Consider the following 12,552-nt stretch of genomic DNA (forward strand, 5'->3'; position numbering starts at 1 on the left):
GGGTGCCCCTCTGGATCAAGGAATCTCTTCCAGCCTGGCATTGACATGTTGGAAGGATTTTGCAGGTTGATACTCAATCTGTTGGTCTTATGGAAAGCACATTACTTGGTCATAAAGCTCTAGGGTGTGTCTCTAAGCTTCTGGCTCAGAGGAGCCTATTAGTTTATTGTCATGTAATAACAAAAACAATTAACATTGCGTCTATGACTTAATGGGGCATGTTGCTTGAATTTTTTTTTAAAACAAGGATACAATTAACCCTAGTAATTTTTATACTGGACTAACACGATCAAATCCCAGTGACCAATTGTGATTTAGTTTTAATGTAAAACCCAACTGAGGCACTGTCATAAGTGTGGTGGAGGCAGATTTAATCGTGCCTTTCAAAGGAAAATTGGATTATTATTTGGAGAGGAAAGAATTTGCAGGGCCATCGGAAAAGGCAGGGGACTGATGTAGGTGAATTGCTGTTGCAGAGAGCAAGCACATCTGCCCTGTAACCATTCTAGGATACCCTAATATCCTTCATGGTAAGTCTAGTACTATAGAACATAAGAACAGTACAGCACAGTACAAGCCCTTCAGCCCACGATGTTGTGCTGACCATTTATCCTAATCTAAAATCAACCTAACCTACACCCCTTCAATTTACTGCTGTCCATGTGCCTGTCCAAAGATTCAATTAAATATCCCTAATGACTCTGACTCCACCACCTCTGCTGTCAGTGCATTCCACACACCCACCACTCTGTGTAAAGAACCTACCTCTACACCGGATGGGTCGGCCTCATCGTAGGCAAGACAATTTTTCAATTTCTGGCCTGGAGAGGTGGCAGGGGCTTTAAAAAAAAAAAATTTTAATTTAAAAAAAGTACCTACCTCTGACATCTCCCCTGTGCCTTCCTCCAAACACCCTAAAATGATGTCCCCCTCGTGACAGCCACTTCCACCCTGGGGAAAAGTCTCTGGCTATCCACACTATCCGTGCCTCTCATCACCTTGCACACCACCTGTCTGCCTTCTTTGCTCCAGTGAGAAAAACCCTAGCTCCCTCAACCTTTCTTCATAAGACATGCCCTCCAGTCCGGGCAGCATCCTGGTACATTTCCTCTCCACCCTCTTCAAAGCATCCACATCATTCCTACAATGAGGCGACCAGAACTGAACACAATATTCCAAGTGTGGTCTAACGAGGGTTTCAAAAGCTGCAGCAAAACCACGCAGCTCTTAAACTCAATCCCCCTGTTAATGAAAGCCAACACACCATACGCCTTCTTAACAACCCTATCAACCTGGGTGGCAACTTTGCAGGATCTATGTACGTAGACCCCAAGATTCCTCTGTTCCTCCACACTTCCAAGAATCCTGCCTTTAACCCTGTATTCAGCATTCAAATTCGACCTTCCAAAATGAATCACTTCACATTTATCAAGGTTGACCTCCATCTGCCATTTCTCAGCCCAGCTCTGCATCCTGTCAATGTCCTTTTGTAACCTGCAACAACCCTCAACACTATCTACAACTCCCCCAACCTTCGTGTTATCGGCAAACTTACTAACCCACCGTTCCACTTTCTCGTCCAAGTCATTTATAAAAACCACAAAGAGCAGAGGCACCAGAACAGATCCTTGCGAGACACCACTCGTCACCGACTTTCCATCCACTACCACTCGCTGTCTTCTTTCGGCCAGCCAATTCTGTACCCAGACAGCCAACTTTCCCTGTATCCCATGCCCCCTGATTTTTTGAATGAGCCTACAATGGGGAACCTTATCAAATGCCTTACTGAAATCCATATACACCACATCCACTGCCCAACCTTCATCAATGTGATGTGTCTCGTCACATCCTCAAGGAATTCAATGAGGCTTGAGGCATGACCTCCCCCTCACAAAGCCATGCTGATTATCTTTAATCAAACTATGTTTTTCTAAATAATCATAAATCCTATCTCTCAGAATCCTTTCCAATATTTTGCTCACCACAAATGTAAGACTGATGGGTCTGTAGTTTGGCTTACACATGGTTTTATTCCATAGAATAGCTATTGGTGGAAATGCTGCCTTGCCCATTTTTCCCACTTTCCATGAACAAATGTGTTTAAAATAAACCATTTAACTGCCTTTCCTTGCTCTTCTGAACCGAGCTAAAGCTGGCAGATATTTATGTTTAAAATGTGGTTTTAGAATATTGTTGGACCTGATTCTCCATGTCTTGACCCTCGACCCATTCCCAGCCTCAATTTCAGTGGTTGGCCAGAATAGTTGTTAATAAACCCTGTTACTGCCTTTTGAAAATAGTTTGATTCAATGCTCAACAGGAAGAAGTATTAAACTTAGAGGTGCAAAAGGTTGCTAGGATCATTTGAGAACCTAGTAGATTTGCAATACGTTTCTATAACAGGTGGCCAGTCTGTAGTGCCAGTCTTTTGCCTCGGTAGATAATTGAAAAGTACCCTAATTGCTTCTGTAATTTTTCGGGGTGGTTCTGGTAACAGTTTGAATGTCTATCCCCAAGAGTTATTTTCCAAATTGTCTTTTCCTTTTAAGCTAGTGAAAGTTGATTTGTTTCAACACATTTAGACATGCTTTCATGTGAAATTTCTTTCTGTGCCGAGTAAAGAAGTCTAATTCCAAAACATGACCTAATGAGTGTTTTTGTGCTACTCTGTTCCACCAATTTACATAGATCTTATTGATTACAAAAAGTGAAAATGCTGTTATTTTATGGCCATAATCTCAAATATGATTAAATATTTGGAGAGTAGACTGTAGTGGTTTTATTTTTAGGTCTGAATCTTTTGAATATAAATCCAAATTAAATTAATGGTTTTATTTTTGTCCAAGGACCCATTTTTCTTCGCATTGCTCACTGAGGGACATATACGTGTAATTTATTTACCATTCAATGTTAAAAGCAGCAGTTCCCAAAGTATATAGTACCTCTTAAAATTGTAGTCTTTGCAAACACGAATGACCATTACAAATCAATAATACACTTCCTACATATTTGGTCTATCTTCAGGGTGAAGTGGAGCAAATTGCCATGATGAAGCCAAAGGGCCAAAATGAGCACAGTGAGGGTATGCTGGAATATCTAGAAGACATAATTGGATCAGGACGATTGAAAGAACCAATACAGGTCCTCTGTCGCAGAGTTGAGATTTTGAATGAACAGAGAGGAGAAAAGGTAAATTTGAAACTGTTCTAAGTAAATCATCAAATGTAAAATGTCTGAATGTAAAGTCAACTGTTGTCACTATTATGTTAACTTGTGCTAACCAGATGCTTCTCAAGATTTTATAGTACTGATGAGTTTTTGTTTGCTCTTCAACAATAGTTGGAAACTTCCAGATATTTGGTTCATCAGTATAAAGTGGAGTATTAAGCATACCAGTTTATCATTGGATAATTATACATGTGCTTTTGTAATTTTCATGAAGCATAGGTACATTTATAAATTAACTTCAAGAACCTTCGAGAAACTTTTGGATTGGTTCAAAGATGAAACAGCTTCTTAGAAATGTACAGTGATGTGCATTCATAAACAATTTGTACAGTAGTGATTTGAATTTCATTGTGAAAATTACAAAATTGTTAAACTTTCTCTTTTAGCTTAATAGGGTTAAGATGGTTGAAAAAGAAAAGGATGCATTGGAAGGAGAAAAAAATCATGCAATTGAGTTTCTTACCTTGGAAAATGAGATTGTGAAGAAAAAGAATTGTGTCTTACAATATTACATGTATGTTGAATTTTAACTTGCAAAGCACTGTATTAATTTTATTGTTCAATATGTTAGCTTATTCACATTTTGTAACAATTTAATAGAACCTAATTACTGGGTGAAATACTTATTTATAATTAGTGTTTTTGTTAGTTCCCACAATACTAATAAGCACATGCAACGTATTTCTTAAAAATGGAGAGCTGTTATTGGTTCTTATCAAAACATGTCATTTTCCCAATCAAATTGTAATTCTGCTCTAAAACTGTACAAACAGCACTTGGAGAAAACTCAGATTTTTGGTTGAGCTCAAACTAGACACTGCTTTAAATTTTTATCTCGCCCTTCCCTCACCAGTCATGATGTGCAGAAAAGGATAGCCGATATGGGGGCACAGAAACAAAAAATCCATGAAGATACGCAAGATACCCGTGACAAAACTGTCAAACTTGTGGACGACATAAAAGTCAAAAATAATGCTTTGAAACATCTTGAAAAGTAAGGCATATGCTTATTTAGAAATACAGAATGGCCATTAATTTGAAATAACTGTTTCTCTGACCACAGATGCTGTCAAAACTAATGGGTATTTGCACAATTTTTAAATTTACATTTCTTATTCTTTTCATCCAAGCTATTTCGTAGATTTTGAGATGTTGGTATCTCGTTTTATATTTCTGTGGAACAGAATCATTTGATGTATTGATATGTCACTGACATTCGATCCCTTTTGGGTGGAATAGACACAATTTTTTGGCTTTGATCTTGTCGCCATAACTGAGGTTTATTTTAAAATGTTCAAGGAAAAGACTAGACAACAGACACAAAATCATTCCTTATCCAAAAATAAAAATTTATGGATTTTTAAAAAACATTTTATTTTTAAGCCCTTTACTTTCAGGGAAAAATGACTCCACTAACTTCCCCCAACCGTAAATAGAGAGTATTCTGAAGTATCCAGTTAACCTCTGCCTTCCTTGGCAGAATATTTCAATCTATAAATTTGGAACCATCATAATCATAAGGAAATTGTGAACTAGAATTATAGATATTGTCAGATCTGTCTGAGACAGCTCAGAATTATTATTTTGACCATATAGAAAGCTGACAACTGTTGTGAATCCTGGTTCTTTATCTGCTAATTCTGTAGTTACTAAACAATTAGATTACAGAAATCTAATCCTGCAAGTATTATTGTACAACCAATTAGTGTGTGTGTGTGTGTATAGTTCCTCCTTCCCTGTTCATTTCCTGAGTCCTAGTTATAGGCATGAGATATCATGTATAAAATGACTACCGTTGCTTCAGTATAGCATTATGTTTAACAAGCCAGTATAAACAAACCATCATTAACTCAGCCCTGAATTTGTTTTTTATTGTTTCCTTCAATGTATAATGTGTTATCTATTTTACTGGACATTATTTTGATATTCCAAGCTGACTGCATCCTCCCTACAACTTCACTTCATCCCTCACAGATCATCAAACTTCAATGTCAAACCCTCTTATTTCTCTCTCCTAATCTTAGCTTTACTTGCATAACGTAATTATGTCCATTCATTTCTACATTTTGGCTGTAGATCCAACAGAGTTTCTATCTCTTACTGTTCACATCATCTTGATTACAAAGCAGACCATCTCTTCCCATAATCCCTCGCCACTCAAATCACCCTACCTTAGGGGAAGCAATGGTGTGCTTTGGTAAGAAGGGCCACACACTCAACTACAGTGATTAGAGTGGGGAAGATGAAAGTAACTATGGGCAGGGAAGGGAGGCTTCAGTAAGAAACAGGGTGTCTCTATCCATGAGCCAATTTTGTCAAAACCAGAAAAACAGTACAATCCCCTACACTAAGGTCACAGGTACCAAGGGCAATGTGTAAACGTGAATGTACCTTCTGAGAGGGAATATTGAAAGGGGTGATGATCAGCTGGCAGAGTCCAAAGGGTCACTGTTGGGTGCCTTAGCAGGATTTGAAGAATATTGGTACGTTTAATCCCCAGTGGTGTGCTGTGGATAAATTGACGAGACGTGATATATATTGTTGATGTTGCTTCTGCTACAGACCTTTGACCACTCAGCCACACTTCTTCTAAAACTCCCCGCTTCAAAATCTTTCTGTCTCCTATTTCTCCTTGTGTCCTCTAATTTTTATCCTAGAGCAACTTTGTGCTCTCATGACCCATTACCACTTCACTGCTGACCACCAACATAGCTTCCTATCTTCTAATTGCAAATATTTTTAAATGGTTCCCTCTTAGCTCTGTACCTACCATTCAAAAACCCTAACCCTATCTCTTCGCCCCCTTCAACCGTTACAACTCCACTAAAGTCCATTGACACCCCCCTGTCCTTGCAAAGCAATAACCCATCTCACATCACCCTATTGTTCCATGAGCCCTTAGAACATGCTGTCTTCCTCCAAATTATTACCCATTTTCCTTTGCCTTCATGTCAGGCCTTAATGAAAGATACAAGGTGTAATTCTCTGTTAGCTGACACCGAAATTGGGAAAGGCAATTGGGTGGAAAATCGGTTCCAATGCCAAAATTGCGGCAAGCGTCGATTTGCCAAATCGCAATGCTCCAGCGTCATCAATACCTTCCGGAACACGTGTACAGTAGACACCGTTTGCATATCATTCGTGGATCTGACCCGGTATTCTCGGGGCCTCCAAGATTCTCCGCCTCCAATGAGCCAAGTACCCAAAGGCGAGGTTCACTCGAGCTTTTAAAAATCGTGAAACTGGCTTGGTGGCGGTGGGGGGGGCATACGGAAGGTGTCCCAACATCGCCACAGTTTGCTGACAGTTGTGCCGCTGGCCAGGGGTTTCTGCCTGGGGGGTGGGGAGGAGTAGTGCCTGGTGGCCAGGAGGCGGGGGGTGGACAGGCAGAGTATACCATTGCCACAGCCAGCAAGGCAGCCATGCAGCTGCGCACACTGCTAACAACCCACTTTAAACTTAGTGCTCGGGTTGTATAGGTGTCCCCCCCTGATGCCCACTGGCCCTAGCTGACGCATCAGCTATATGGACACGTCCAGCGCAACCAGTGCCATCAAGGGATGAGGGGATTGTAATGTGTATGTGCAGCTGCAGCTTGACAGCCTCCCGTGTGTCAATCACGGGCCCGTCGAATCCTGCACCGTTTTTAATTGGAATCGATTGTGTTCACGCAGCAACGGTGCTAGCTCCTAACAGTAGCTGAATAGGTCCAGGTATGGCGCCGGTTTTTCTGTCGTAAAAGTCCATATATTCTGCGCTGCGTTGGCTTCTCAGAAACAGAATCCCGCCCACAGTATCGACTATGACAAATATGTATTATCCCTGTGTGGTTTCTACGGTCTTCGATGTAGTTAGCCATCCTCCAATGCCTCGCCCTCTTCAGCTCAGTAGAAACAATCTAATTGGTTCCACCCAATCATAGCTCGACAATCTCCAACAATGGCTTCTCTTTTTACTGCCAAACTGTATCCTCTTGGAGCCTCACTCCTTTTCTACATGTTGACTTTAGACAGCATTATCCAAAGGCACAGGGTCAGATTCAACATGCATGTTGACAATCCTCAGCTCGATCTCCCCTCCACTCCACTCTCATTAGAACGGAGAAGGATGAGGGGCGACTTGATAGAGGTTTATAAGATGATCGGGGGAATAGATATAGACAGTCAGACTTTTTCCCCGGGTGGAACAAACCATTACAAGGGGACATAAATTTAAGGTAAATGGTGGAAGATATAGGGGGGATGTCAGAGGTAGGTTCTTTACCCAGAGAGTAGTGGGGGCATGGAATGCACTGCCTGTGGAAGTACAGTAGTCCCCCGTTATACCGCGGTTCGCGATATACGGCGGGGGGACTTATGGACCCCAACTTACTCAGCCGCTGAAGTTCGCCACCTCTGCCGGAACAATTCACCAGCTTGACCCGGGACGGGCGGTGGGGCAGTGCAAGGGAGGAGGAGGGAATGGGAAACGCAGCCCCTGGATCGTCCCGCACATGGATCGTCCCGCGCAGCGATCTAGCTCCTCAAGACCAGAATCCTTAGCACCGTCAGCAACGCAGAGGAATAGGCTGCCGATATGTGTGGATGTAGCCTGGGGTGGGAGGGTGGTGTAACGGAGCCAAGGTGGAGCCCTTGCACCCCGGGAGCGTGGGCGTGAAGCCCAAGTTGCCTTGGCCAAACAGGCGCGAGCACTCTTGCTGTCTGTATTGTACAACATAAGGTGATAAAATATTTAAACACTTTGTATATTTTATAATCTCTTTCCCTGCAGTTCCTATTTTTATTCATCTAATTTTACTGCACTTTTAAACTATGTCTATACTGTATTTTAAATTTCTTTTGGACGTTAAAGTAGACTTTGTAAAACCTTTTCCCAACTTACCTTTAATTCTTGGCTCCCACCGTCAATTTGGAAAACGGGAGCAACTTGCAATAAAGTGGAGGGAGTTTGACCAAAAAGCAGAAGCAAAAGCATTTTTCTTGTCGCCTGGAAGCTATAACAAATGCTGTTCACACCAACACCATGTTAATCTGTACAGCCGGGTGCTGTCAGCTTCCCTCTCCGGATCAAAGTGAGCCGGCCGCTGAAATTGACACTGCCGGCTGATTGGACATTTCACATCGTGGATATCCGCGGCTCGGATGTAACGCGGGTGGCTGTCTTGGACCCCAACACCCGCGTTATAACGGGGGACTACTGTAGTTGAGTCGGAAACGTTAGGGACCTTCAAGCGGCTATTGGATAGGTACATGGTTTAGGGTAGAATAATGGAATGTAGATTAATTTGTTCTTAAGGGCAGCACGGTAGCATTGTGGATAGCACAATTGCTTCACGGCTTCAGGGTCCCAGGTTCGATTCCGGCTTGGGTCACTGTCTGTGTGGAGTCTGCACATCCTCCCCGTGTGTGCGTGGGTTTCCTCCGGGTACTCCGGTTTCCTCCCACAGTCCAAAGATGTGCAGGTTGGGTGGATTGGCCATGATAAATTGCCCTTAGTGTCCAAAATTCTATGATCTATGATTAACCTAGGATAAAAGTTCAGCACAACATCGTGGGCAGAAGGGCCTGTTCTGTGCTGTATTTCTCTATGTTCTATTTTGTCAGACTGTTTGACTGACATACAGACCTGGACGGATATCATTTCCTCCAGTAAATAAAACCACTTGAGGCCCATAGCAATCTCCATAGTCCTGTCTGCCTTAACTTTTCTACTGCTGGAACTTTCATCCATGCTTCTGTCGCACTTCATCGACTTCACCACTTGCCAACAATTTATCCTGCCCCATCCATAAACTTCAGCTCAACCAAAATTCTGCAGTCCTATTCTGCATTGCCCCACTCTCTTAACATCCTTGTGTTTGCTGACCTACATTAGTTCCTGGTTCCTCAAAGTCTCAACTTAAAAAATGTAGAAGGGGTCCTTCTATAAATAGCTTTCCGATGACCTGGAAATTTAGTTTAGCTGTGATGCCCTTGTATTAGAATAACATTTTAACTTGCAGACTGAAAATTCAGGATTGGGTATCTGACAATTGTGAACCTACTCCCGAATTGGAGTGAGAAGTGAAAGAAAGGAGTGATGGAAAAACTGTTGCTATTCTGATTGTTGTTTGGATGATATCTGAAGAATATAGCCTATATCTATTTATTAGATATTAATAACAATGGTTGTATACATGTCTATAATGATAGTATTTTATAGAAAACTAGGGAAAATTACAAAGTTCATTGAAGAGAAGAAGGAAACGTTTGCACAGTTTGACTTGCAAGATGTCAAAGTCCGAGAAAAGCTTAAACATTCAAAGAGTAAAGAAAAGAAACTACAGAAGCAACTACAAAAGGATATGGAGAAGGTAAAGCTTTTTTCATTTGAACATATAAATAATTACGGCAGAGGTGCACAGGTTGTTTAATAACAGTTACAAGCAAAGCACTCATTTCCATGTGACAGATAACTGATTTCGTCAGCTTAGTAATTAGAGTGAAATAATGGAGCTCACTTTGCATATCTATCTAATCCTTTCCCTATGGAAAATGTCAGACTTGCACCAGAAGATTGGCATTTACATGAGTAATTCTACTTCTGTTTGTGATTTTACCATTACTTTCTCAGGCTGTTTTAAGTACTAATCTAATAATCAATTTGTGGTTGTCGCAAGTGTAATTTCCTTGTGGTTCCTAGTGGAACCATTTAAATTAGATGTTAATGCTCCCCCTTTTTCCATGTACCATTGACCTGCTTCTAAAGAGCTTCTAAAGCCATCTGGAAAACCTGGATGTGCACGAGTGAATTTCCCATGGGAAAGTCATAATCCTGTTGTAAAATACCATTTTGTTGTATGTCACATCTACTCATCCAGTACCAAGTTGAAACATCGATAAACAGGAGGTATTATTTTTGGAAGACAGTTTAGGATGTCATCTGTTTGAAAAATGAGAATCTTAATGGGTTGAGCTCAAAGGAACCTGGGAATACAAATCACTCAAAGTTACGACACCAATCATAACAAAAGCAAATCGGACACTAGGAATTATTTTTAGAAAAGTAGAATTGAAACGTTGTGCTCAGTTTGGGACTACAGTGCACAGTTCTGGTATGAAATGGATATAAAGGCATTGGAGGTGGTGCAAAAGGGATTACAAGGATGGCACCAGAACTGAGGTTATACCTAATAAGAAAAGGATGAACTGTTTGGCTCTCTTTTCCTCTTGAAAACAGAAGTCTTAATAATTATGAATTATTTTGATAGGGTAGACACATACCCAACTCAAGATTGCAGGGAAAAAAAGCAAATTACTGTGGGTGCTGGAATCTGAAACCATCTGAGCTTTGACAAAGGGTCATCTGGACTTGAAACGTTAGCTTTTTCCTCTCCTTACAGATGCTGCCAGACCTGCTGAGAATTTCCAGCATTTTCTCTTTTGGTTTCAAGACTGCAGATAGCCTCGGAGTATAGAAAGTACAGGGATCAAGTAAAAAAAGAAATAAGAAAATCAAAGGGAGGGCATGAAAAATTAGTAGCAAACAAGATTGAGGAAAGTCCAAAGATGTTTTACCGTTGTACAAAGAGCAAAAGAATAGTTGAGGGGAAAAAAGTGGGATCTATCAGAGACTTTTTTTTTTGTTTGTTTTTTTTTTAAATTTAGATTACTCAATTATTTTTTCCAATTAAGGGGCAATTTAGCGAGGCCAATCCACCTACTCTGCACATTTTTAGATTGTGGGGGCGAAACCCACGCAGACACGGGGAGAATGTGCAAACTCCACACGGACAGTGACCCAGGGCCGGGATTTGAACCTGGGACCTCAGCGCCGTGAGGCAGTTGTGCTAACAACTAGGCCACCGTGCCGCCCGGGATCTATCAGAGATGAAGAAGGAAATTTGTGTGAGGATACAGAGGATAGTTGAGAAAAAAGTGGGATCTATCAGAGATGAAGAAGTGAACTTGTGTGAAGATGCAGAGGGAAGTGGGAAGAGTTTTAAACATTATTTTTGTCTCCATATTCACAAAGGAATGGGTTGATGCAGATATAGTAATCCAAGAGGAGAAGTGTGACATATTGGATACAATAATCATAACGAGAGAGGGGGTTGGAATCATTGAAAGTGGACTGTTTCCTAGGAAGTCAAAGGAGGTCAAGGGGAAAATAGCGGATACTCTGAGGATTATTTTCAAATTTTCACTATACATAGCGGAGGTACCAGTGGACTGGAGGAATGCAAATGTGGTTCTGTTGTTTAAAAAGGATTCAACGGAGAAGCCAAACAATTATAGGCCAGTTCGCTGGTGAGCAAATTGTTAGAATCAATCCCAAGAGATCAGATAAACTGACACTGAGAAAAGTTTGGGGATAGTCAGCATGACTTTGTTATGGGAAGGTCATGCCCTACAAATTTGATTGAACTGTTTGAGAAAGTAACCAGAAGGCTATATGAGGGCAGTGTTGTGGATGCTGTCTACGTGGACTTTAGTAAGGCATTTGACAAAGTCCCACATGGCAGACTGGTTAAAAAGTCCGTGAAATACATGGTAATGTGGCAAATCAGATCCAGAATTGGCATAGGAACAGGAAACAAAGGGTCATGGTTGACGGGTGCCCTTGCAAATGGAAAGCTATTCCAAGTGGTGATCCGCAAGGCTCGGTGTTGGAACCCCTGCTGTTTTATATATTAACGATATGGATTTGAAAGTGGAGGGCACAATTGGGAAATTTGCAGACAACACAAGAATTGACCGTGTAGAGGACAGCTGTAAGCCCCAAAATGATGGAGATGGGTTGTTGGAGTTGACAGGAAAGTGGCAGATGGAGTTCAACTCTGATAAGTGTGAGGTAATGCGTTTAGGGAGGTCAAACAGTAAAAGGGAATACACAATAAATGGAGATAGGAGGGAACCTGTTTCCCTTGGCAAAGAGTTTTTTTTTAAGGGTCATAGATTCAAGCTAAGTGACAGAAGAATTGGAGGAAACATGAGGAAATTTTTATTTACACAGAGGGTGTCTGGAATTTGTTGCGGTGGCAGAGACCCTAAACTCATTTGAAAAGTACCTGGATCTACACCTTGGCATCTACACCAAAGCTGCAGGGCTATGGGCTGTGTGCAGGAAGATGGGATTAGAAAGGGCACCTTGGTGTCTTTGGTTTGGCATGGACAAGATGGGCCAAATAGCCCCCTTCTATGCTGTATTATTTAGACATAGACATAGAACAGTACAGCACAGAACAGGCCCTTCGGCCCTCAATGTTGTGCCGAGCCATGATCACCCTACTCAAACCCACGTATCCACCCTATACCCGTAACCCAACAACCCCCCCCCTTAACC

The 12,552-nt window shown here is 41.5% G+C and overlaps 1 protein-coding gene across 2 annotated transcripts in view; it reads left to right on the forward strand.

Moving 5' to 3' along the window:
* smc4 (structural maintenance of chromosomes 4) overlaps window positions 1-12,552 on the forward strand; it is a 76,684-nt gene that overhangs the window by 27,707 nt on the left and 36,425 nt on the right. For both annotated transcript variants that reach the window (XM_038815165.1, XM_038815164.1), the window contains exons 6-9: window positions 3,025-3,189; window positions 3,615-3,742; window positions 4,082-4,222; window positions 9,430-9,580. In XM_038815165.1, coding sequence (XP_038671093.1) covers window positions 3,025-3,189; window positions 3,615-3,742; window positions 4,082-4,222; window positions 9,430-9,580 — 585 coding nt within the window. The remainder of the gene's footprint in view (window positions 1-3,024; window positions 3,190-3,614; window positions 3,743-4,081; window positions 4,223-9,429; window positions 9,581-12,552) is intronic.

The sequence above is a fragment of the Scyliorhinus canicula genome, chromosome 13, assembly GCF_902713615.1.
Source record: "Scyliorhinus canicula chromosome 13, sScyCan1.1, whole genome shotgun sequence".
NCBI lineage: Eukaryota > Metazoa > Chordata > Chondrichthyes > Carcharhiniformes > Scyliorhinidae > Scyliorhinus > Scyliorhinus canicula.